The sequence below is a fragment of the Entelurus aequoreus genome, linkage group LG07 (genome assembly GCF_033978785.1).
Source record: "Entelurus aequoreus isolate RoL-2023_Sb linkage group LG07, RoL_Eaeq_v1.1, whole genome shotgun sequence".
NCBI classification, from domain to species: Eukaryota; Metazoa; Chordata; class Actinopteri; order Syngnathiformes; family Syngnathidae; genus Entelurus; species Entelurus aequoreus.
Window position 1 is genome coordinate 81,637,030 of NC_084737.1, and position 27,945 is coordinate 81,664,974.

A 27,945-nucleotide genomic window follows, 5' to 3' on the forward strand; every position below is an offset into this window, starting at 1 on the left:
TCTTCTTACTTCTAGTTGGTGTAAAATCTTTGTTCACCAACATGTCTTCTTACTTCTAGTTGGTGTACAATCTTTGTTCACCAACATGTCTTCTTACTTCTAGTTGGTGTACAATCTTTGTTCACCAACATGTCTTCTTACTTCTAGTTGGTGTACAATCTTTGTTCACCAACATGTCTTCTTACTTCTAGTTGGTGTACAATCTTTGTTCACCAACATGTCTTCTTACTTCTAGTTGGTGTACAATCTTTGTTCACCAACATGTCTTCATACTTCTAGTTGGTGTACAATCTTTGTTCACCAACATGTCTTCTTACTTCTAGTTGGTGTACAATCTTTGTTCACCAACATGTCTTCTTACTTCTAGTTGGTGTGCAATCTTTGTTCACCAACTTGTCTTCTTACTTCTAGTTGGTGTAAAATCTTTGTTCACCAACATGTCTTCTTACTTCTAGCTGGTGTAAAATCTTTGTTGATATATCAAATGAGAACAAGCGCCCCCTGGTGCCCTGGCATGGTCCTCCTGTGTGTTTCCATCTATGCGCGTGCGTCCTGCTGTGGTTTCCCAGCATGCATCTTGTCTGGAGTCAGTGCCTCCTCCTCCTCCTCTTCCTCCTCCCCTTTTCCTCCTCATCTTCATCAGCGGTGGAGGAGGAAGACACGCTCGTCTTCTTCAGCGTGGTCCGCACTGCAGAGGGATGAGGAAGGTGAGGAGCAGTGAGGAAGAGGAGCGGGCGTGAGCGTGGGCACGTGAGCATGGTCAATAACCATCTTCATCCTCCTCCTCTTCATCAGAGCTGCATGCGACATTTTGCGGGTGCTGCGCTGAGCGCGTGCGGCGCCACACGTGCACGCGCACGTGCACGCTGCCATCTTCATGTGCAATAATTGCTGCCATCTTGGCTAGGAACAATAAGTCAACTTTAGAGTAGTCAGCGTGCAGCGAGCGGAGCTGAAAATAAGTGTGAGAATATTTGGAAAGACTAGATTATTGAGTGGTTCTCATTTATCATGACCGCCCTAAGGAGCAGAATGTAGTCTTTTCATCTGCATGTTTCAAGATAGTTCTTGACTAACACTAAAGATGCTATTACACCATTGCCTCTCACGCCCCCCCACACACATATTTCACGCCCCCCCACCCCCTCCTAGGGACAGAATGTAGTTTTTTCATCTGTATGTTTCAAGATAGTTCTTGACTAACACTAAAGTATATGTATGTATATATGTATATATGTGTGTATATATGTATATATGCGTGTATATATGTATATATGTGTGTATATATGTATATATGTGTGTATATATGTATATATGTGTGTATATATGTACATATGTGTGTATATATGTATATATGCGTGTATATATGTATATATGTGTGTATATATGTATATATGTGTGTATATATGTATATATGTGTGTATATATGTACATATGTGTGTATATATGTATATATGCGTGTATATATGTATATATGTGTGTATATATGTATATATGTGTGTATATATGTACATATGTGTGTATATATGTATATATGCGTGTATATATGTATATATGTGTGTATATATGTATATATGTGTGTATATATGTACATATGTGTGTATATATGTATATATGCGTGTATATATGTACATATGTGTGTATATATGTATATATGTGTGTATATATGTATATATGTGTGTATATATGTACATATGTGTGTATATATGTATATATGTGTGTATGTACAAACCCTGTTTCCATATGAGTTGGGAAATGGTGTTAGATGTAAATATAAACGGAATACAATGATTTGCAAATCCTTTTCAAGCCATATTCAGTTGAATATGCTACAAAGACAACATATTTCATGTTCAAACTCATAAACTGTATTTTTTTTTGTGCAAATAATCATTAACGTAGAATTTCATGGCTGCAACACGTGCCAAAGTAGTTGGGAAAGGGCATGTTCACCACTGTGTTACATGGCCTTTCCTTTTAACAACACTCAGTAAAGGTTTGGGAAGTGAGGAGACACATTTTGGAAGCTTCTCAGGTGGAATTGTTTCCCATTCTTGCTTGACGTACAGCTTAAAGGCCTACTGAAATGAGATTTTCTTATTTAAACGGGGATAGCAGATCCATTCTATGTGTCATACTTGATCATTTTGTGATATTTCCATATTTTTGCTGAAAGGATTTAGTAGAGAACATCGACGATAAAGTTCGCAATTTTTGGTGGCTGATAAAAAATCCTTGCCTGTAGCGGAAGTAGCGTGACGTCACCGGTTGTGGAGCTCCTCACATCTGCACATTGTTTACAGTCATGGCCACCAGCAGCGAGAGCGATTCGGACCGAGAAAGCAACAATTTCCCCATTAATTTGAGCGAGGATGAAAGATTTGTGGATGAGGAAAGTGAGAGTGAAGGATTAGAGGGCAGTGGAAGCGATTCAGATAGGGAAGATGCTGTGAGAGGCGGGGGTGACCTGATATTCAGCTGGGAATGACTACAACAGTAAATGAACACAAGACATATATATACTCTATTAAAGGCCTACTGAAATGATTTTTTTTTATTTAAACGGGGATAGCAGATCTATTCTATGTGTCATACTTGATCATTTCGCGATATTGCCATATTTTTGCTGAAAGGATTTAGTATAGAACAACGACAATAAAGATTGCAACTTTTGGTATCTGATAAAAAAAAGGCTTGCCCCTACCGGAAGTAGCGTGACGTAGTCAGTTGAACATATACGCAAAGTTCCCTATTGTTTACAATGATGGCCGCATGAAGTGAGAGAGATTCGGACTGAGAAAGCGACAATTTCCCCATTAATTTGAGCGAGGATGAAAGATTTGTGGATGAGTAAAGTGCAAGTGAAGGACTAGTGGGGAGTTGAAGCTATTCAGATAGGGAAGATGCTGTGAGAGCCGGGGGTGACCTGATATTCAGCTGGGAATGACTACAACAGTAAATAAACACAAGACATATATATACTCTATTAGCCACAACACAACCAGGCTTATATTTAATATGCCACAAATTAATCCTGCATAAAAACACCTGCGTGTTTGTTATGCTAGCTCCTAGCTCCTCTGCTAGCTCCTAGCTCCATAGAACACGCCAATCCAATTCAAACACCTGATCAACACACACAATCACTCAGCCCAAAAGACCGTTCACCTAACCCAAGGTTCATAAAGCTTATATATTTAAAAAAAAGTTACGTACGTGACGCGCACGTACGGTCAAGCGATCAAATGTTTGGAAGCCAAAGCTGCATACTCATGGTAGCACGTCTGCGTCTTTGTCATCCAAATCAAAGTAATCCTGGTAAGAGTCTGTGTTGTCCCAGTTCTCTACAGGCGTCTGTGTATCCAAGTCAAAAGTCCTCCTGGTTAGAGTCTCTGTTATCCGAGTTCTTCCATCTTGACTGCATCTTTCGGGAATGTAAACAAAGAAGCGCCGGCTGTGTACGTGTTGCTGCTGACTTCCCTCGCAAAATAGACGCTTCGCACCGACAACTTTCTTCTTTGCTTGCTCAGCTTCTTTCTCCATAATGCAATGAACATAATTGCAACAGATTCACCAACACAGATGTCCAGAATACACCCACAATGAGATGAAAATAGCTATTTCGTATTGGCTTCAATGTGGAAGGCATACCCGTGTTCCCCGGGCTACGTCACGAGCATACGTCATCCTCAGAGGCGTTTCCAACCGGAAGTTTAGCGGCAAATTTAAAATGTCACTTTATAAGTTAACCCGGCCGTATTGGCATGTGTTATAATGTTAAGATGTCATCATTGATATATAAACTATCAGACTGCGTGGTCGCTAGTAGTGGCTTTCAGTAGGCCTTTAACCACAACACAACCAGGCTTATATTTAATATGCCACATATTAATCCCGCATAACAAACACCTCCCCCCTCCCGTCCATATAACCCGCCAATACAACTCCAACACCCGCACAACACACTCAATCCCACAGTCCAAAGTACCGTTCACCTCCGCAAAGTTCCTACAGCACATATATTTCCCCAAAGTTACGTACGTGACGTGCACATAGCGGCACGCACGTACGGGCAAGCGATCAAATGTTTGGAAGCCGCAGCTGCGTACTCACGGTAGCGCGTATCCAACTCAAAGTCCTCCTGGTAAGAGTCTCTGTTGTCCCAGTTCTCCACAGGCCAATGGTAAAGCTTGACTGTCATCTTTCGGGAATGTAAACAATGAAACACCGGCTACGTGTTTGTGTTGCTGCAGCCGGCCGCTAATACACCGCTTCCCACCTACAGCTTTCTTCTTTGCTGTCTCCATTGTTTATTAAACAAATTGCAAAAGATTCACCAACACAGATGTCCGGAATACTGTGGAATTTTGAGATGAAAACAGACGACTTAATAGCTGGCCCAAAATGTCCGCTACAATCCGTGACGTCACGCGCAAACGTCATCACACCGAGACGTTTTCAGCAGGATATTTCGCGGGAAATTTAAAATGTCACTTTACTGATCTAACCCGGCCGTATTGGCATGTGTTGCAATGTTAAGATTTCATCATTGATATATAAACTATCAGACTGCGTGGTCGCTAGTAGTGGCTTACAGTAGGCCTTTAAGTCATCAACAGTCCGGGGGTCTCCCTTGTGCTATTTTAGGCTTCATAATGCGCCACACATTTTCAATGGGAGACAGGTCTGGACTACAGGCAGGCCAGTCTAGTACCCGCACTCTTTTACTATGAAGCCACGTTGATGTAACATGTGGCTTGGCATTGTCTTGCTGAAATAAGCAGGGGCGTCCATGGTAACGTTGCTTGGATGGCAACATATGTTGCTCCAAAAGCTGTATGTACCTTTCAGCATTAATGGTGCCTTCACAGATGTGTAAGTTACCCATGTCTTGACCACTAATACACCCCCATACCATCACACATGCTGCCTTTTACACTTTCACCCTAGAACATGTCTTGACCACTAATACACCCCCATACCATCACACACTAATACACCCCCATACCATCACACATGCTGCCTTTTACACTTTCACCCTAGAACAGTCCGGATGGTTATTTTCCTCTTTGGTCCGGAGGACGTCCACAGTTTCCAAAAACAATTTGAAATGTGGACTCGTCAGACCACAGAACACTTTTCCACTTTGTATCAGTCCATCTTAGATGAGCTCAGGCCCAGCGAAGCCGACGGCGTTTCTGGGTGTTGTTGATAAACGGTTTTCGCCTTGCATGGGAGAGTTTTAACTTGCACTTACAGATGTAGCGACCAACTGCAGTTACTGACAGTGGGTTTCTGAAGTGCTCCTGAGCCCATGTGGTGATATCCTTTACACACACTTGTTGATGCAGTACAGCCTGAGGGATGGAAGGTCACGGGCTTAGCTGCTTACCTGCAGTGATTTCTCCACATTCTCTGAACCCTTTGATGATATTACGGAGCGTAGATGGTGAAATCCCTAAATTCCTTGCAATAGCTGCTTGAGAAAGGTTGTTCTTAAACTGTTCAACAATTTGCTCAGGCATTTGTTGACAAAGTGGTGACCCTCGCCCCATCCTTGTTTGTGAATGACTGAGCATTTCATGGAATCTACTTTTATACCCAATCATGGCACCCACCTGTTCCCAATTAGCCTGTTCACCTGTGGGATGTTCCAAATAAGTGTTTGATGAGCATTCCTCAACTTTATCAGTATTTATTGCCACCTTTCACAACTTCTTTGTCACGTGTTGCTGCCATCAAATTATAAAGTTAATGATTATTTGCAAAAAAAAAAAGTTTATGAGTTTGAACATGAAATATGTTGTCTTTGTAGCATATTCAACTGAATATGGCTTGAAAAGGATTTGCAAATCATTGTATTCTGTTTATATTTACATCTAACACCATTTCCCAACTCATATGGAAACGGGGTTTGTATGTATATACCTGTATGTGTGTATGTATGTATATGTGTATATATGTATTTGTGTGTATGTCTGTATATGGGTGTATATGTGTATATATGTATATGTGTGTATGTATGTATATATGTATGTATATATATGTGTGTATGTATGTATATGTGTGTATATGTGTATATATGTGTGTATGTATGTATATGTGTGTATATGTGTATATATGTATGTATATATATGTGTGTATGTGTGTATACGTGTATATATGTGTATATATGTATATATATATGTGTGTATATATATATATATATATATATATATATATATATATATATGTATATATGTGTGTATGTATATATATATGTGTGTATGTATGTATATATGTTTGTATGTATGTATATGTGTGTAAATGTGTATATATGTATATGTGTATATGTGTGTATATATATATGTATATATGCGTGTAAATGTGTATATACAGTATGTGTGTATATATGTACATATGTGTGTATATATGTATGTATATATGTGTGTATATATGTATATATGTGTATATGTGTATATACAGTATGTGTGTATATATGTATATATGTGAATATGTGTATATACAGTATGTGTGTATATATGTATATATGTGTGTATATATGTATGTATATATGTGTGTATATGTGTATATACAGTATGTGTGTATATATGTGTGTATATATGTGTGTATATGTGTATATACAGTATGCGTGTATATATGTGTCAAGATATACACTATTGCCCCAACGCCCCCTGTACACATCATGGCACCAATAGCTGCTAGCAGTGTTAGCCAGTAGCTGCTAGCAGTGTTATCCAGTAGCTGCTAGCAGTTTTAGCCTGTAGCTGCTAGCATTGTCAGCCAATAACTGCTAGCAGTGTTAGCCAGTAGCTGCTAGCAGTGTTAGCCCGTAGCTGCTAGCATTGTCAGCCAATAGCTGCTAGCAGTATTGGCCAGTAGCTGCTAGCAGTGTTAGCCAGTAGCTGCTAGCAGTGTTAGCCAGTAGCTGCTAGCAGTGTTGGTCAGTAGCTGCTAGCAGTCTTAGCTATTAGCTGCTAGCAGTTTTGGCCGGTAGCTGCTAGCAGTATTAGCCAGTAGCTGCTAGCTGTGTTAGCCAGTAGCTGCTGGCCGTACAGGCGAAGGACAGAAAGATACAAATATTTTCGAGTGGTGGAAGAAGTTTGTTGTCCTCATGTCCGGTTGTCTTCTCCTCTCTTCCATGGAACCACCAAGAAGGATCCAGAAGTGCCATCAAGATCTGCCAAGGATGTGGCCTGGTCCTGGTCCTGGTCCTGCAGGTGAAGTCGTGGACCACAAGACTCCCATCTGGACCTGGTCCTGGTCCTGCAGGTGAAGTCGTGGACCACAAGACTCCCATCTGGACCTGGTCCTGGTCCTGCAGGTGAAGTCGTGGACCACAAGACTCCCATCTGGACCTGGTCCTGGTCCTGCAGGGAAGTCGTGGACCACAAGACTCCCATCTGGTCCTGGTCCTGGTCCTGCAGGTGAAGTCGTGGACTACAAGACTCCCATCTCTCCTCCTCATCTCTCCTGGGCGGCCATGCCTGAAGACCACTTCCCAGCTGCTAGCGTGTCCAGCTGAAGGTGTGGCAGGTCTAGACTTGGACCATGCCAGCTGCTCCTCAGCTCAGGTTCTCCTCTCCTCTGGTCCTCAGCCAGGTGTGACCCCGCATGGATTTCAGGGAGAGGATAGCGCTGACCCTCTGATTGGACACCTCTTTCTGGGAGCGAGTAGATTTTGTCCTCTTGTCCTCCATCATGGCTCTGAGGACCTCCTGACTCCGGCAGCTGATGGTCCACCACTGCGTCCCGCCTTCTGATGGGCGTCAGCGAGCGCGGGATCCATCTTGAGCTCCACAGCAGAACTTGAAGAAGAAGTCCTCTCCCCCCCACTTTGTGCCGGTGGGGGGGAGGGTGGAGGTTAGGTGGTAGTTGTGTAGTGGTGTAGATGTCCTCAGGGTGTGGACTACAAGGCATCTCTGTCTGACTTTTTTTCTTTTTAGCCTGAGCTAAGTTAGCATTAGCCATGGATGCTAATCAGGGCAGCCCTGAAAGCCCCAACCGGGCAGTGGAGTACCTCCTGGAACTCAACAACATCATCGAAAGCCAGCAGAAGCTTCTGGAAACGCAGCGGCGGCGGATCGATGAGCTGGAGGTCCAGCTGGACCGGCTCAGCCAAGAGAACAAGGACTTGCGCTTGGACCGCCAAGCCGCCGCGCCCCCTCCGGAACCCCCTCTGCCACCCCCTCCGCCGCCGCCGCCTCCGGCCCCGTTCTCCTTGGCCCCCGCCAAGAACCACCACCACAACAGCCAAGTCCCGCCCAAGCCGCCGTCCTCCATCCCGCTCTACCACAGCCACCACCACGGCGCCTACAACAGCACCAACGACGCCGCCATACCCACGCAGATTGCTCCGCCGCCTCCCCCCAACCCTGCCCGGGGACACAGCCGCCTGCGGCGAGTGCCATCCACCAGCACCGGAACTAACACCAACTTCGTGGAGAAGGAGAAGGAGCGGCTGGAGCGCCTGCACAAAAGCAACTCCGCCAACAACCACCACGCGCACACCCTCCACCTCCACAAGACGTAAGTGACCACTCCCCTTTTCCTGCGCGCCAAAGTGCCACGAGTTCGCTACTTTGTTCTCTGATGCTAACATGCTAACTGACAGCCAGGGTGTTGCTCCTCCTCCATGTTGTCCTTGGCTCGCACAGCTGGCGTGCAGCCACATAGCGGGGGAGGGGGAGGGGGAGGGGGAGAATTGTTGGGACAAACGCCGACTCGTGCCGGGGCCGCAATGGTAACCATGGCAACCACGGCCTCACTCCGTCGCTCTTATTTTGGCGGAATTCAGTCGAGCGCATTTTCCACTGGGTTGCCTGGCAACACGCTCTGTCAGGAGGCGGACCTTGTCCCGTGCCAAGCCCCTGGCCACGTTTGTTGCCAGGCAACCGTAGCCCCACCCCCTGGAGAAAGCCAGCGTGATGAGTCATTGAGACGTGCGTGGAGAGAAGCCAAGTCCAACTTCTTCTCAATATTGGGATGCCACAGTCACGCTTTACCCGACACATGAAACGTGACAAATCTACTTTAGTCGCCAGATGGCAGTACATTCTTTTATGCCACTTCCAACACAGCCTCAGTAGACTTTCCATTATTTTCAGCAGACTGCATTGTAAGATGATTGACCCTCTCTCTTCCTCTCACACGAGATCCATGGAGGAATGTAGTACATCATAGTTGTATGCAGGAATGTAGTACATCATAGTTGTATGGAAGAATGTAGTACATCATAGTTGTATGCAGGAATGTAGTACATCATAGTTGTATGCATGAATATAGTAAATCATAGTTGTATGCAGGAATGTAGTACATCATAGTTGTATGCAGGAATGTAGTACATCATAGTTGTATGGAAGAATGTAGTACATCATAGTTGTATGCAGGAATGTAGTACATCATAGTTGTATGCAGGAATGTAGTACATCATAGTTGTATGGAAGAAGGTAGTACATCATAGTTGTATGCAGGAATGTAGTACATCATAGTTGTATGGAAGAAGGTAGTACATCATAGTTGTATGCAGGAATGTAGTACATCATAGTTGTATGCAGGAATGTAGTACATCATAGTTGTATGGAAGAATGTAGTACATCATAGTTATATGCAGGAATGTAGTACATCATACTTATATGCAGGAATGTAGTACATCATAGTTGTATGGAAGAATGTAGTACATCATAGTTGTATGGAAGAATGTAGTACATCATAGTTGTATGCAGGAATGTAGTACATCATAGTTGTATGGAAGAAGGTAGTACATCATAGTTGTATGCAGGAATGTAGTACATCATAGTTGTATGGAAGAATGTAGTACATCATAGTTGTATGGAAGAATGTAGTACATCATAGTTGTATGGAAGAATGTAGTACATCATAGTTGTATGCAGGAATGTAGTACATCATAGTTGTATGGAAGAATGTAGTACATCATAGTTGTATGGAAGAAGGTAGTACATCATAGTTGTATGCAGGAATGTAGTACATCATAGTTATATGCAGGAATGTAGTACATCATAGTTGTATGGAAGAATGTAGTACATCATAGTTATATGCAGGAATGTAGTACATCATAGTTGTATGGAAGAATGTAGTACATCATAGTTATATGCAGGAATGTAGTACATCATAGTTGTATGCAGGAATGTAGTACATCATAGTTGTATGGAAGAATGTAGTACATCATAGTTATATGCAGGAATGTAGTACATCATAGTTGTATGTAGGAATGTAGTACATCATAGTTGTATGGAAGAATGTAGTACATCATAGTTATATGCAGGAATGTAGTACATCATAGTTGTATGCAGGAATGTAGTACATCATAGTTGTATGGAAGAATGTAGTACATCATAGTTATATGCAGGAATGTAGTACATCATAGTTATATGCAGGAATGTAGTACATCATAGTTGTATGCAGGAATGTAGTACATCATAGTTGTATGGAAGAATGTAGTACATCATAGTTGTATGGAAGAATGTAGTACATCATAGTTGTATGGAAGAAGGTAGTACATCATAGTTGTATGCAGGAATGGAGTACATCATAGTTGTATGCAGGAATGTAGTACATCATAGTTGTATGGAAGAATGTAGTACATCATAGTTGTATGGAAGAAGGTAGTACATCATAGTTGTATGCAGGAATGTAGTACATCATAGTTGTATGCAGGAATGTAGTACATCATAGTTGTATGGAAGAATGTAGTACATCATTGTTGTATGGAAGAAGGTAGTACATCATAGTTGTATGCAGGAATGTAGTACATCATAGTTGTATGCAGGAATCTAGTACATCATAGTTGTATGGAAGAATGTAGTACATCATAGTTGTATGCAGGAATGTGGTACATCATAGTTGTATGGAAGAATGTAGTACATCATAGTTGTATGGAAGAAGGTAGTACATCATAGTTGTATGCAGGAATGTAGTACATCATAGTTGTATGCAGGAATGTAGTACATCATAGTTGTATGGAAGAATGTAGTACATCATAGTTATATGCAGGAATGTAGTACATCATAGTTGTATGGAAGAATGTAGTACATCATAGTTATATGCAGGAATGTAGTACATCATAGTTGTATGCAGGAATGTAGTACATCATAGTTATATGCAGGAATGTAGTACATCATAGTTGTATGTAGGAATGTAGTACATCATAGTTGTATGGAAGAATGTAGTACATCATAGTTATATGCAGGAATGTAGTACATCATAGTTGTATGCAGGAATGTAGTACATCATAGTTGTATGGAAGAATGTAGTACATCATAGTTATATGCAGGAATGTAGTACATCATAGTTGTATGTAGGAATGTAGTACATCATAGTTGTATGCAGGAATGTAGTACATCATAGTTGTATGCAGGAATGTAGTACATCATAGTTGTATGTAGGAATGTAGTACATCATAGTTGTATGCAGGAATGTAGTACATCATAGTTGTATGCAGGAATGTAGTACATCATAGTTGTATGGAAGAATGTAGTACATCATAGTTATATGCAGGAATGTAGTACATCATACTTATATGCAGGAATGTAGTACATCATAGTTGTATGTAGGAATGTAGTACATCATAGTTGTATGCAGGAATGTAGTACATCATAGTTGTATGCAGGAATGTAGTACATCATAGTTGTATGGAAGAATGTAGTACATCATAGTTGTATGCATGAATGTAGTACATCATAGTTATATGCAGGAATGTAGTACATCACAGTTGTATGCAGGAATGTAGTACATCATAGTTATATGCAGGAATGTAGTACATCATAGTTGTATGCATGAATGTAGTACATCATAGTTGTATGCAGGAATGTAGTACATCATAGTTATATGCAGGAATGTAGTACATCATAGTTGTATGCATGAATGTAGTACATCATAGTTGTATGCAGGAATGTAGTACATCATAGTTATATGCAGGAATGTAGTACATCCAATGTTATTAAAAGTATTGATTGTGAATATAAAATGTTTAATAAATGTCATATTATATATATTTATTGATGTATAACTTTAATAAATGACATATTATATATATTTATTCATGTATAACTTTAATAAACGTCATATTATATATATTTATTGATGTATAACTTTAATAAATGACATATTATACATATTTATTGATGTATAACTTTAATAAATGACATATTATACATATTTATTGATGTATAACTTTGATAAATGACATATTATACATATTTATTGATGTATAGCTTTAATAAACGTCATATTATATATATTTATCTATGTATAAGGTGTGTTTATTTTTAACACATTTTAATGGGGGGGATGTCTACTTATATGATATGATGTCTACTTATATCTCTCAATCAGGCCTTATGGTTGTATATGATGTCTACTTATATCTCTCAATCAGGCCTTATGGTTGTATATGATGTCTACTTATATCTCTCAATCAGGCCTTATGGTTGTATATGATGTCTACTGAGCCTTCCACTGAACGTGTTCATTCTCCCCGCAAGGTCCGAGTGTAGTGGGTGGGAGGTGTTGTCCATCATGTGAGTGTAGTGGGTGGGAGGTGTTGTCCATCATGTGAGTGTAGTGGGTGGGAGGTGTTGTCCATCATGTGAGTGTAGTGGGTGGGAGGTGTTGTCCATCATGTGAGTGTAGTGGGTGGGAGGTGTTGTCCATAATGTGAGTGTAGTGGGTGGGAGGTGTTGTCCATCATGTGAGTGTAGTGGGTGGGAGGTGTTGTCCATCATGAGAGTGTAGTGGGTGTGAGGTGTTGTCCATCATGTGAGTGTAGTGGGTGGGAGGTGTTGTCCATCATGTGAGTGTAGTGGGTGGGAGGTGTTGTCCATCATGTGAGTGTAGTGGGTGGGAGGTTTTGTCCATAATGTGAGTGTAGTGGGTGTGAGGTGTTGTCCATCATGTGAGTGTAGTGGGTGGGAGGTTTTGTCCATCATGTGAGTGTAGTGGGTGGGAGGAGGTGTTGTCCATCATGTGAGTGTAGTGGGTGGGAGGTGTTGTCCATCATGTGAGTGTAGTGGGTGGGAGGTGTTGTCCATCATGTGAGTGTAGTGGGTGGGAGGTGTTGTCCATCATGTGAGTGTAGTGGGTGGGAGGTGTTGTCCATCATGTGAGTGTAGTGGGTGGGAGGTGTTGTCCATCATGTGAGTGTAGTGGGTGGGAGGTGTTGTCCATCATGTGAGTGTAGTGGGTGGGAGGTGTTGTCCATCATGTGAGTGTAGTGGGTGGGAGGAGGTGTTGTCCATCATGTGAGTGTAGTGGGTGGGAGGTGTTGTCCATCATGTGAGTGTAGTGGGTGGGAGGTGTTGTCCATCATGTGAGTGTAGTGGGTGGGAGGTGTTGTCCATCATGTGAGTGTAGTGGGTGGGAGGTGTTGTCCATCATGTGAGTGTAGTGGGTGGGAGGTGTTGTCCATCATGTGAGTGTAGTGGGTGGGAGGTGTTGTCCATCATGTGAGTGTAGTGGGTGGGAGGTGTTGTCCATCATGTGAGTGTAGTGGGTGGGAGGTGTTGTCCATCATGTGAGTGTAGTGGGTGGGAGGAGGTGTTGTCCATCATGTGAGTGTAGTGGGTGGGAGGTTTTGTCCATAATGTGAGTGTAGTGGGTGGGAGGTGTTGTCCATAATGTGAGTGTAGTGGGTGGGAGGTTTTGTCCATAATGTGAGTGTAGTGGGTGGGAGGTGTTGTCCATAATGTGAGTGTAGTGGGTGGGAGGTGTTGTCCATAATGTGAGTGTAGTGGGTGGGAGGTTTTGTCCATAATGTGAGTGTAGTGGGTGGGAGGTGTTGTCCATAATGTGAGTGTAGTGGGTGTGAGGTGTTGTCCATCATGTGAGTGTAGTGGGTGGGAGGTTTTGTCCATCATGTGAGTGTAGTGGGTGGGAGGAGGTGTTGTCCATCATGTGAGTGTAGTGGGTGGGAGGTGTTGTCCATCATGTGAGTGTAGTGGGTGGGAGGTGTTGTCCATCATGTGAGTGTAGTGGGTGGGAGGTGTTGTCCATCATGTGAGTGTAGTGGGTGGGAGGTGTTGTCCATCATGTGAGTGTAGTGGGTGGGAGGTGTTGTCCATCATGTGAGTGTAGTGGGTGGGAGGTGTTGTCCATCATGTGAGTGTAGTGGGTGGGAGGAGGTGTTGTCCATCATGTGAGTGTAGTGGGTGGGAGGTGTTGTCCATCATGTGAGTGTAGTGGGTGGGAGGTGTTGTCCATCATGTGAGTGTAGTGGGTGGGAGGTGTTGTCCATCATGTGAGTGTAGTGGGTGGGAGGTGTTGTCCATCATGTGAGTGTAGTGGGTGGGAGGTGTTGTCCATCATGTGAGTGTAGTGGGTGGGAGGTGTTGTCCATCATGTGAGTGTAGTGGGTGGGAGGTGTTGTCCATCATGTGAGTGTAGTGGGTGGGAGGTGTTGTCCATCATGTGAGTGTAGTGGGTGGGAGGAGGTGTTGTCCATCATGTGAGTGTAGTGGGTGGGAGGTTTTGTCCATAATGTGAGTGTAGTGGGTGGGAGGTGTTGTCCATAATGTGAGTGTAGTGGGTGGGAGGTTTTGTCCATAATGTGAGTGTAGTGGGTGGGAGGTGTTGTCCATAATGTGAGTGTAGTGGGTGGGAGGTGTTGTCCATAATGTGAGTGTAGTGGGTGGGAGGTTTTGTCCATAATGTGAGTGTAGTGGGTGGGAGGTGTTGTCCATAATGTGAGTGTAGTGGGTGTGAGGTGTTGTCCATCATGTGAGTGTAGTGGGTGGGAGGTTTTGTCCATAATGTGAGTGTAGTGGGTGGGAGGTGTTGTCCATAATGTGAGTGTAGTGGGTGTGAGGTGTTGTCCATCATGTGAGTGTAGTGGGTGGGAGGTGTTGTCCATAATGTGAGTGTAGTGGGTGTGAGGTGTTGTCCATCATGTGAGTGTAGTGGGTGGGAGGTGTTGTCCATCATGTGAGTGTAGTGGGTGGGAGGTGTTGTCCATCATGTGAGTGTAGTGGGTGGGAGGTGTTGTCCATCATGTGAGTGTAGTGGGTGGGAGGTTTTGTCCATAATGTGAGTGTAGTGGGTGGGAGGTGTTGTCCATAATGTGAGTGTAGTGGGTGGGAGGAGGTGTTGTCCATCATGTGAGTGTAGTGGGTGGGAGGTTTTGTCCATAATGTGAGTGTAGTGGGTGGGAGGTGTTGTCCATCATGTGAGTGTAGTGGGTGGGAGGAGGTGTTGTCCATCATGTGAGTGTAGTGGGTGGGAGGTTTTGTCCATAATGTGAGTGTAGTGGGTGGGAGGTGTTGTCCATAATGTGAGTGTAGTGGGTGGGAGGTTTTGTCCATAATGTGAGTGTAGTGGGTGGGAGGTGTTGTCCATAATGTGAGTGTAGTGGGTGGGAGGTGTTGTCCATAATGTGAGTGTAGTGGGTGGGAGGTTTTGTCCATAATGTGAGTGTAGTGGGTGGGAGGTGTTGTCCATAATGTGAGTGTAGTGGGTGTGAGGTGTTGTCCATCATGTGAGTGTAGTGGGTGGGAGGTTTTGTCCATAATGTGAGTGTAGTGGGTGGGAGGTGTTGTCCATAATGTGAGTGTAGTGGGTGTGAGGTGTTGTCCATCATGTGAGTGTAGTGGGTGGGAGGTGTTGTCCATAATGTGAGTGTAGTGGGTGTGAGGTGTTGTCCATAATGTGAGTGTAGTGGGTGGGAGGTGTTGTCCATAATGTGAGTGTAGTGGGTGGGAGGTTTTGTCCATAATGTGAGTGTAGTGGGTGGGAGGTGTTGTCCATAATGTGAGTGTAGTGGGTGTGAGGTGTTGTCCATCATGTGAGTGTAGTGGGTGGGAGGTTTTGTCCATAATGTGAGTGTAGTGGGTGGGAGGTGTTGTCCATAATGTGAGTGTAGTGGGTGTGAGGTGTTGTCCATCATGTGAGTGTAGTGGGTGGGAGGTGTTGTCCATAATGTGAGTGTAGTGGGTGTGAGGTGTTGTCCATCATGTGAGTGTAGTGGGTGGGAGGTGTTGTCCATCATGTGAGTGTAGTGGGTGGGAGGTGTTGTCCATCATGTGAGTGTAGTGGGTGGGAGGTGTTGTCCATCATGTGAGTGTAGTGGGTGGGAGGTTTTGTCCATAATGTGAGTGTAGTGGGTGGGAGGTGTTGTCCATAATGTGAGTGTAGTGGGTGGGAGGTGTTGTCCATAATGTGAGTGTAGTGGGTGTGAGGTGTTGTCCATCATGTGAGTGTAGTGGGTGTGAGGTGTTGTCCATCATGTGAGTGTAGTGGGTGGGAGGTGTTGTCCATAATGTGAGTGTAGTGGTTGGGAGGTGTTGTCCATAATGTGAGTGTAGTGGGTGTGAGGTGTTGTCCATAATGTGAGTGTAGTGGGTGGGAGGTGTTGTCCATAATGTGAGTGTAGTGGGTGTGAGGTGTTGTCCATAATGTGAGTGTAGTGGGTGGGAGGTGTTGTCCATAATGTGAGTGTAGTGGGTGGGAGGTGTTGTCCATAATGTGAGTGTAGTGGGTGTGAGGTGTTGTCCATAATGTGAGTGTAGTGGGTGGGAGGTGTTGTCCATCATGTGAGTGTAGTGGGTGGGAGGTGTTGTCCATAATGTGAGTGTAGTGGGTGGGAGGTGTTGTCCATAATGTGAGTGTAGTGGGTGTGAGGTGTTGTCCATCATGTGAGTGTAGTGGTTGGGAGGTGTTGTCCATCATGTGAGTGTAGTGGGTGGGAGGTGTTGTCCATAATGGCTAGGAGTTTTGCTAGACTTCTCCTCTCTGACACCACCTCCAGAGAGTCTAGCTCCACTCCCACCACGTTACTGGCCTTCTCTACCAACTTGTCCAGTCTGTTTGCGTCCCTCGCTCTCAGCCCGCTGCCCCAGCAGGCCACGGCGTACAAGAAGGCGCCCGCCTCCACCGACTCATGGAACATCTTCAACATCTTTGTGCAGACGTTGAAGGACCCTAACCTCCTGAGGAAGTAGAGTGTCCCTTCTTGTAGAGTGCCTCAGCGTGTTTTGATCCATTCAGCTTGTTGTCCATGTGTACACCCAGGTATTTATAATCCTCCACCATGTCCACATCCACCCCCCTGATGGAAACAGGGGTAGCCAGAGTACTCCTCCTCCTTCCCAGGTCCACAACCAGCTCCTTGGTCTTCATCACATTAAGCTGGAGGTGGTTCTTTCCACACCATGTGACAAAGTCCTCCACCAGTGCCCTGTATTCCTCATCATCACCATCCTCAATACACCCCACTATCGCAGAGTCATCAGAAAACTTCTGAAGGTGGCAGGACTCTGACTGATCGTGGAAATGGGTGGTGTAGATGGTGAAGAGGAAGGGGGAGAGGACTGTGCCCTGCGGGGCCCCGGTGTTGCTGACCAGCCTGTCAGACACACAGTCCTGCAGTCGCACGTACTGTGGTCTGTCAGTCAGGTAATCAACAACCCAGGACACCAAGGGGGCCTCCACCTGCATCGTCTCCAACTTCACACCCAGTAGTCCAGGCCGTATGGTATTGAAAGCACTGGAGAAGTCAAAAAACATGACCCTCACACTGCTCGCAGGCTTGTCTAGGGGGGTGTGGGCTCGGTTCAGCAGGTAGATGACTGCGTCCTCCACTCCCAGTCGGGGCTGGTAGGCGAATTGGAGTGGGTCCAGGTGGGGCCTGACTGTAGGGCGGAGTTGTTCCAGGACCAACCTCTCCATGGTCTTCATGATATGGTTAGAGGTTAGAGCCACCGGCCTGTAGTCCTTGGACGTGCTGGGTCGCGTGCACTTGGGGATGGGGACCACGCATCTGCAGCCTAAGGCTCATGTTGAAGATGTGCTGTAGCACACCACACAGCTGTGGGGCGCAGGCTTTGAGTACCCTGGGGCTCACACCGTCAGGACCTGCGGCCTTGCCTGTTTGTAGCTTATCTAGCTCTGCATTCACCTGTTCTGCAGACAGACACACTGGGGGGGGGTCTCAGGTTGTTGGGGGAGGAGGGGGGGAGGTCATCAAGCTGAGGGTGAGGTGTTAAGTGGGGGGAGGTAGTTATTGGAGTTGGGGGGCTGTGGGGAGGGGGGGGGTGAATGGTTCGCTGAAGTTGTCAGGGGGCTGGCATGTCTCGGGGGGGGGGGGGGGGGCACTGTGTCAATCCTGTTAAAGAAATGGTTTAGTTCATTGGCCCTCTCTTTGTCTCCGTCCACCCCCTACCCCCCGACGGTTTGAGGCCGGTGGTGGTCTGCATACCTCTCCAAACCGCCTTCAAGTTGTTGTCCTCCAGCTTCCCTTCCAGCTTCCTCCTGTAGTTCTCCTTGGCCTCCCTGAGTTTGGTCTTCAGCAGCCCCTGAACTCTTTTCACCTCCTCCCTGTTACCAGAAAGAGATGATGCTAACCGTAGAACATAGAACATAGAACAGGAAATAAACAAAATAATTCCTGCCACATGTACTCGGCCTGTTTTAGATCTGTCCATGATCAATCTTTTTAAAGCCCTATCGAAAATAAGGAGCAGGGAAAAAATGCAATGTAAACATTTAAAGCAAGGGTAAAGTGCCTTGCCCAAGGACACAGCGGCAGTGACTAGGATGGCGGACCTGGAAGCCTCAAGTTGCTGTCACCACCGCTCTACCAACTGAGACACGCCGCTTAATAAAGTAAGAACATAATGTAAACCTGAGAAGTGTTCTCTGCAGCTTACAGCTGTGCTCTAAAGGGTGAGCTAAGTGTTCTCTGCAGCTTACAGCTGTGCTCTAAAGGGTGAGCTGAGTGTTCTCTGCAGCCTACAGCTGTGCTCTAAAGGGTGAGCGCGGCTACACATGAACAGAAAGTGCCACTGTGGACTTTGTCTTCTCACTTCATGCCAAGACTCAACCAAACTTGATAGTTGATACTGTCACCTGATTGGCTGTTAGCGTGTCACTGATCACTCACTTCCTGCTTTTCTTCATGCAACCAACCTTACTTTGCAACACCCGCTTTCTTCCGCCAAGAAACACAAACGATGGAAGGTTCTATTGAAGGCAATTTTCACTGATACTGATGACGTGTGCATGAGGATGTGTCTTGATATCATTTTTCACTGATAGTGATGACGTGTGTATGAGGATGTGTCTTGATATCATTTCTCACTGATAGTGATGACGTGTGTATGAGGATGTGTCTTGATATCATTTCTCACTGATAGTGATGACATGTGTATGAGGATGTGTCTTGATATCATTTTTCACTGATAGTGATGACGTGTGCATGAGGATGTGTCTTGATATAATTTTTCACTGATAGTGATGACGTGTGCATGAGGATGTGTCTTGATATCATTTTTCACTGATAGTGATGACGTGTGTATGAGGATGTGTGTTGATACCATTTTTCACTGATAGTGATGACGTGTGTATGAGGATGTGTGTTGATACCATTTTTCACTGATAGTGATGACGTGTGTATGAGGATGTGTGTTGATACCATTTTTCACTGATAGTGATGACGTGTGTATGAGGATGTGTCTTGATATCATTTTTCACTGGTAGTGATGTCGTGTGCATGAGGATGTCTTGATATCATTTTATGATGACGTGTGTATGAGGATGTATCTTGATATCATTTTATGTGTGAGCGGTACATTTCATGCTAACATTTGTAAGCAGATGCTAAAGCTAATAGCAAGCAAGTGTACGCTAACAAACATGCTAATACATAGCAAGATTTAAATAGTTGATTCAAGTGTAAATACATTTTATTCACCTCACAGGTGAGGTGAGTAGACAGGTGAGGTGAGTAGACAGGTGAGGTGAATAGACAGGTGAGGTGAGTAGACAGGTAAGGTGAGGAGACAGGTGAGGTGAATAGACAGGTGAGGTGAGTAGACAGGTGAGGTGAGTAGACAGGTGAGGTGAATAGACAGGTGAGGTGAGTAGACAGGTGAGATGAGTAGACAGGTGAGGTAAATAGACAGGTGAGGTGAGTAGACAGGTGAGGTGAATAGACAGGTGAGGTAAAAAGACAGGTGAGGTGAATAGACAGGTGAGGTGAGTAGACAGGTGAGGTGAGTAGACAGGTGAGGTGAATAGACAGGTGAGGTGAGTAGACAGGTGAGGTGAGTAGACAGGTGAGGTGAATAGACAGGTGAGGTGAGTAGACAGGTGAGGTGAGTAGACAGGTGAGGTGAGTAGACAGGTGAGGTGAATAGACAGGTGAGGTGAGTAGACAGGTGAGGTGAGTAGACAGGTGAGGTGAGTAGACAGGTGAGGTGAGTAGACAGGTGAGGTGAATAGACAGGTGAGGTGAGTAGACAGGTGAGGTGAGTAGACAGGTGAGGTGAATAGACAGGTGAGGTGAGTAGACAGGTGAGGTGAGTAGACAGGTGAGGTGAGTAGACAGGTGAGGTGAATAGACAGGTGAGGTGAGTAGACAGGTGAGGTGAGTAGACAGGTGAGGTGAGTAGACAGGTGAGGTGAGTAGACAGGTGAGGTGAGTAGACAGGTGAGGTGAGTAGACAGGTGAGGTGAATAGACAGGTGAGGTGAGTAGACAGGTGAGGTGAGTAGACAGGTGAGGTGAGTAGACAGGTGAGGTGAGTAGACAGGTGAGGTGAATAGACAGGTGAGGTGAGTAGACAGGTGAGGTGAATAGACAGGTGAGGTGAGTAGACAGGTGAGGTGAGTAGACAGGTGAGGTGAGTAGACAGGTGAGGTGAATAGACAGGTGAGGTGAGTAGACAGGTGAGGTGAGTAGACAGGTGAGGTGAGTAGACAGGTGAGGTGAGTAGACAATTGTTTTTTATTAAAGAAAAGGTTTTTTATCTTGCAAATCGTTTTTTCAATTGAAGAGTTTTTTTAATTTTTACTTACAAATCGTTCTTTAAAGAAAATAGTTTTCTACACTTACTTACAAATTGTTGTTTGATCTAAAAAATTAAAACGTTTTTACTTGCAGAAAATTATTTTTTTTTACCTACGAATCTTTTTAAAATTTTTAGAAAATATATTTTTTTAATTGCACAACTTGTTTCAAATGGAAGAAAGAAGTTTTTTCCAACTATGGGAAAACATTTGAGTGTGCTTGTTGAATGAAGTCATCCTGGCCAAGTAACCTTTTAAAGATGTGTAGCGAAGCCTGATGTGACTAAAGTAGCGCTGGATGATTTCCTCCTGCGGTGCTGCAGTTGACTGAGTGGATGTCATAGTAGGCAACAGGCAAGCCTTGTTACCATGGCAACATGCTCCCACGGTTGCCCTTAACAACAGGACTGGCCTCCTTTCTGGAGCTGGTGATCATCTTTGTTCTAGTAATATTATTACTGCTCACTGGCGCCACCTGGAGGCAGCTTGACAATTCATCAGTTTTAAGTCCACTGAGGACACATGGAAGGATGCTCTTTGTTCACCTTCAAAACCAGTACATTTCCATCTTTGTTCACCTTCAAAACCAGTACATTTCCATCTTTGTTCACCTTCACCACCAGTACATTTCCATCTTTGTTCACCTTCAAAACCAGTACATTTCCATCTTTGTTCACCTTCACCACCAGTACATTTCCATCTTTGTTCACCTTCAAAACCAGTACATTTCCATCTTTGTTCACCTTCAAAACCAGTACATTTCCATCTTTGTTCACCTTCAAAACCAGTACATTTCCATCTTTGTTCACCTTCAAAACCAGTACATTTCCATCTTTGTTCACCTTCAAAACCAGTACATTTCCATCTTTGTTCACCTTCAAAACCAGTACATTTCCATCTTTGTTCACCTTCAAAACCAGTACATTTCCATCTTTGTTCACCTTCAAAACCAGTACATTTCCATCTTTGTTCACCTTCACCACCAGTACATTTCCATCTTTGTTCACCTTCAAAACCAGTACATTTCCATCTTTGTTCACCTTCAAAACCAGTACATTTCCATCTTTGTTCACCTTCAAAACCAGTACATTTCCATCTTTGTTCACCTTCAAAACCAGTACATTTCCATCTTTGTTCACCTTCAAAACCAGTACATTTCCATCTTTGTTCACCTTCAAAACCAGTACATTTCCATCTTTGTTCACCTTCACCACCAGTACATTTCCATCTTTGTTCACCTTCAAAACCAGTACATTTCCATCTTTGTTCACCTTCACCACCAGTACATTTCCATCTTTGTTCACCTTCAAAACCAGTACATTTCCATCTTTGTTCACCTTCAAAACCAGTACATTTCCATCTTTGTTCACCTTCAAAACCAGTACATTTCCATGTTTGTTCACCTTCAAAACCAGTACATTTCCATCTTTGTTCACCTTCAAAACCAGTACATTTCCATCTTTGTTCACCTTCAAAACCAGTACATTTCCATCTTTGTTCACCTTCACCACCAGTACATTTCCATCTTTGTTCACCTTCAAAACCAGTACATTTCCATCTTTGTTCACCTTCAAAACCAGTACATTTCCATCTTTGTTCACCTTCAAAACCAGTACATTTCCATCTTTGTTCACCTTCACCACCAGTACATTTCCATCTTTGTTCACCTTCACCACCAGTACATTTCCATCTTTGTTCACCTTCACCACCAGTACATTTCCATCTTTGTTCACCTTCACCACCAGTACATTTCCATGTTTGTTCACCTTCAAAACCAGTACATTTCCATCTTTGTTCACCTTCAAAACCAGTACATTTCCATCTTTGTTCACCTTCAAAACCAGTACATTTCCATCTTTGTTCACCTTCAAAACCAGTACATTTCCATCTTTGTTCACCTTCAAAACCAGTACATTTCCATCTTTGTTCACCTTCACCACCAGTACATTTCCATCTTTGTTCACCTTCAAAACCAGTACATTTCCATCTTTGTTCACCTTCAAAACCAGTACATTTCCATCTTTGTTCACCTTCAAAACCAGTACATTTCCATCTTTGTTCACCTTCAAAACCAGTACATTTCCATCTTTGTTCACCTTCAAAACCAGTACATTTCCATCTTTGTTCACCTTCAAAACCAGTACATTTCCATCTTTGTTCACCTTCAAAACCAGTACATTTCCATCTTTGTTCACCTTCAAAACCAGTACATTTCCATCTTTGTTCACCTTCAAAACCAGTACATTTCCATCTTTGTTCACCTTCAAAACCAGTACATTTCCATCTTTGTTCACCTTCAAAACCAGTACATTTCCATCTTTGTTCACCTTCAAAACCAGTACATTTCCATCTTTGTTCACCTTCAAAACCAGTACATTTCCATCTTTGTTCACCTTCAAAACCAGTACATTTCCATCTTTGTTCACCTTCAAAACCAGTGTAGTGTCAAGACTAGGTCTTTGGCGTGGTTTGCTCTCCCGTGGTGCAAAAGAATTGGAACGGACGTGGCGTGCAGGTAAAGACATATTTAATTATTACTATAAACTCAAACAAAAGGTACAAACAAAAGGCGCTCACAGCGGAGGTAAAAAACTTGACTAGGACAAAACAAAAGGCGCGCACAATGGCGGAGAACTATGAACATTAAACAAAAACTTACGTGACAAGGAACTGTGAACATGGCATGAATGGGTGATGTCGCCAGCACGAACAACAGAAACAGAAAAGCCTATATAGTGACATGATAAGTGAAAACAGGTGAGTGACTTAACTGTGAACAGGTGCGTGACATGACTGTGAAAACGTGAGACAGGTGTGTGTGAGTCCAAACGTGGAACAGGTGAAACTAATGGTTGCTATGGTGACAAACAAAACCAGGAAGTGAAACAAGGAACTAAGGAAGTGTCCAAAAAACAAAACAGCACATGGCCAAACAAAAACATGAACACAGACATGACAGAACCCCCCCCTTACGGACAGATCCCAGATGTCCAAAAACAAAAAACAGGATCAAGAGTCATGGGAGGGGGGGAGGGGGACATGGCGGTGGGTCGCCAGACCAGGTGTCCCCGAATCCACCGGGGCAGGATCAGGTGGCGGCGACGCGTAGATCGCCGCTGTACCTGACGAGGTGGGCGACCCGGGAATGGCCATATCCATGGCCGATGAGGAGGTGGGCGCACTTGGCGTGGCGGACGACCAGGCTGTGGCCACCTTCGTGGCAGACGAGGAGGCAGGCGCGTCGTCATGGCAGGCGGCGAAGTTTGGCGTGGCGCGTCAGGCGGCGAAGATTGGCGTGGCGGGTCTTGGTCTTGGCGTGGGTCTTGGTCTTGGCGTGGGTCTTGGTCTTGGCGAGGCTCTTGGTCTTGGCGAGGGTCTGGGTCTTGGCGAGGGTCTGGGTCTTGGTCTTGGCATGGTTGGTCTTGGACTTGGTCTTGGTGTTGACATGGTTGGTCTTGGACTTGGCGTGGTTGGTCTTGGTGTGGTTGGTCTTGGTCTTGGACTTGGCGTGGCGGTGCTTGGACTTGGTCTTGGTCTTGGTCACTTGGCGGGTCTTGGTCTTGGTCACTTGGCGGGTCTTGGTCTTGGTCACTTGGCGGTTCTTGGTCTTGGTCACTTGGCGGTTCTTGGTCTTGGTCACTTGGCGGTTCTTGGTCTTGGTCACTTGGCGGTTCTTGGTCACTTGGCGGTTCTTGGTCACTTGGCGGTTCTTGGTCTTGGTCACTTGGCGGGTCTTGGTCTTGGCTTTGGTCTTGGCGTGGGGCAGCCACGGGCGGCACTTGGCGGCGTGGGGCAGCCACGGGCGGCACTTGGCGGCGTGGGGCAGCTGCGACTGGCGGCACTGGGCGTCGTGAAGCTGCGACTGGCGGCACTTGGCGTCGTGAAGCTGCGACTGGCGGCACTTGGCGTCGTGAAGCTGGTACTGGCGGCGCTTGGCGTGGAGCAGGTACTGGCGGCGCTTGGCGTGGAGCAGGTACTGGCGGCGCTTGGCGTGGAGCAGGTACTGGCGGCGCTTGGCGTGGAGCAGGTACTGGTGGCGCTTGGCGTGGAGCAGGTACTGGTGGCGCTTGGCGTGGAGCAGGTACTGGTGGCGCTTGGCGTGGAGCAGGTACTGGTGGCGCTTGGCGTGGAGCAGGTACTGGTGGCGCTTGGCGTGGAGCAGGTACTGGTGGCGCTTGGCGTGGAGCTGGGCGTGGAGCAGGTGGATCTTGGCATGGTCGAAAAACTGGTGGCGGCGGCCGTGCTGGTGGCTGTGGCTTGGCAGGTCGAAAGACAGGTGGTGGGGGTCGTGCTGGAGGCTGTGGCTTGGCGTGACGAAAGACAGGTGGTTGTGGTCGTGCTGGAGGCTGTGGCTTGGCGTGACGATGCTGAGCCACCCCACCTGAACAATTCCCAGCCCTAGCCCCCCCCTCAAGGAGCGGATACCAGACGCGCTCCCCGCGGTCTGGAACCGTCTTTTGGGGTGGGCGGAGGGGGTTCAGGAGGAGGGCAGAATCCTCCCCTCTAAATTGTCCAAAATGTCTTTCTTTCCCCCCCACCTGGGCTTTTGTGGGTGAAAAAAAAAAGTCTGATTTGGGCGTGGCATGAGTCCTGGGGGGCGGGGCATGGAATTTGGGTGGCTTGGATTGAACCGGTAAAGAATTTGGGAAAACAATCTCCAGGTCTGTGGAGTGCTCCTTGAGCTGCCAGGCTGGCTGATTTCCATTTCCGCCCGGAGGGGGAGGAGCCTGCAGGAGCGCAGCGTGCTGTCCGCTCACCTTCCCTGACGTCCTCGGTCTGGGGCGCCGCTTCCGGGACAGGGATGACGTGCCAACGTCCCCGGGCCAAAGGGAGCTGATCGGCACCAGTTTGCCGGTCGGACCCCACATGAGATCCCTGCGCTCCATGGGGGAATGGCGGAGTGTCTCGGCTTCCATGGCGCGCAGGACCTCCCACGTTCCTTTGTCCAATCTTGCGGGAGAGCTCTCATGCTGGCGACATCTGTCAAGACTAGGTCTTTGGCGTGGTTTGCTCTCCCGTGGTGCAAAAGAATTGGAACGGACGTGGCGTGCAGGTAAAGACATAGTTTAATTATTACTATAAACTCAAACAAAAGGTACAAACAAAAGGCGCTCACAGCGGAGGTAAAAAACTTGACTAGGACAAAACAAAAGGCGCGCACAATGGCGGAGAACTATGAACATTAAACAAAAACTTACGTGACAAGGAACTGTGAACATGGCATGAATGTATGATGTCGCCAGCACGAACAACAGAAACAGAAAAGCCTATATAGTGACATGATAAGTGAAAACAGGTGCGTGACTAACTGTGAACAGGTGCGTGACATGACTGTGAAAACGTGAGACAGGTGTGTGTGAGTCCAAACGTGGAACAGGTGAAACTAATGGTTGCTATGGTGACAAACAAAACCAGGAAGTGAAACAAGGAACTAAGGAAGTGTCCAAAAAACAAAACAGCACATGGCCAAACAAAAACATGAACACAGACATGACATGTAGTAGAAAGTCCAAATCTTAAACAGGAAGAAAAGTGAATTTATCACAAGAGTTGTATTTCCTCATAATCAAATGGTACAAGGTTGGATTGAATTGCCATGAATACAAACAGTTTCTCCGGAGAAACTACGGTGGTCTCTTCTAGCAGGAAAAAAAAGAAAGAAGAACCCCTGACTTGGTCCAACTTGGTTATTTATATTTTTCCTCGTGGGTCGGGGGCCAGTTGTTTTGATTTCGCTTACTCTGCAATATCTTTGGATTCCTTAGCCATAAGAAACAATCAAAACATCTTGTACAATGTCAGGGCGACCACATGCTCAACTCTTACACGCTTGCCAATCTTCTCCCTCATGCATTCAGGTGAAAGGTGAAAATAGGCAGAAATTCCACTACATAACCCCCCTTCCTGGGTTTTAGAACCCTGGACCATACGGGATGGATTTCTGACCTAGGCCACTTCCTTACAAATCTCTACTGCAGATAGAGGCGAAAAACCCCAATGTTGTTAATGCGGGGTGAAAATGGGGTTAGTGCATCTGCCTCACTATACGAAGGTCCTGAGTAGTCGTGAGTTCAATCCCGGCCTCGGGATCTTTCTGTGCGGAGTTTGCATGTTCTCCCCGTGACTGCGTGGGTTCACTCCGGGTACTCCGGCTTCCTTCCACCTCCAAAGACATGCACCTGGGGATAGGTTGATTGGCAACACTAAATGGTCCCTAGTGTGTGAATGTGAGTGTGAATGTTGTCTGTCTATCTGTGTTGGCCCTGTGATGAGGTGGCGACTTGTCCAGAGTGTACCCCGCCTTCCGCCCGATTGTAGCTGAGATAGGCTCCAGCGCCCCCCGCGACCCCGAAGGGAATAAGCGGTAGAAAATGGATGGATGGATGGAAAATTCCTCTATGACCCTCACTGAGCAATCGCTGTCTTCAGCCTGCAGCAAAGCCATATCACAGAACACAATTAGTGGCCTCACCTCTGATTAGTCTTAGACTTTGTTACATTAGCTCATGGTAGTGCAGGATAAAAAAGCAATAAGGTGCATATATAAATAAATAAAAAGGTTACTGTACAGATAAATATATTGCACTTTTTCATATGCATCCACGTTTATGGATGTATGTTATACATAGTAAAATGGAATAACAGAATACCTTGATCATGCACATCATTGAACATAATTAGATGAATATATACTGTATATAAAAAGGTACTTATACAGATGTATTACACATTAATGATCAATCAAACAAAAATCTGTTTTAAAATGAATATAGACTTATGACTGTAGTGCCTTTTTCTGTGGACCACTGGAGGGTGGCATTAGGGTAGGGAGCCCCTTAGCGATATCGACCCTACATTTTATGCATGTTTTTCAATATGGTGAAAGCCACAAAATATGCTTATATATATTGACACAAATATTAGAAAAATACTAACCTTATGGCGGATGCTTTTGCAATAGTAATTTGATATTTTACAACACCTAGTGAATTATTGTAGCCACAATAATTAATTAAGTATGGTTCCTGTTGTAGAAAGTTGAATGATGCGGACACGTTTGTTACTGAATACTTTCTATCAGACTTCTGTCTTGGTGACTTTGTGTATGTTATAAGCAACTATAATTATTTGATATGCTTAAATGTGTTGT

At 45.0% G+C, this 27,945-nt stretch overlaps 1 protein-coding gene across 4 annotated transcripts in view; it reads left to right on the plus strand.

The window, feature by feature from the left end:
- The first annotated feature begins 628 nt into the window (after nt 1-628).
- Nucleotides 629-27,945, plus strand: part of LOC133654319 (IQ motif and SEC7 domain-containing protein 2-like) — a 129,297-nt gene continuing 101,980 nt past the window's right edge. The window contains exons 1-2 of one of the 4 annotated variants that reach the window (XM_062054625.1): nt 629-759; nt 7,156-8,529. In XM_062054625.1, coding sequence (XP_061910609.1) covers nt 7,970-8,529 — 560 coding nt within the window. In that variant the 5' untranslated portion in view covers nt 629-759; nt 7,156-7,969. The remainder of the gene's footprint in view (nt 760-7,155; nt 8,530-27,945) is intronic. The other 3 variants (XM_062054623.1, XM_062054622.1, XM_062054626.1) reach the window with 3 other exon arrangements.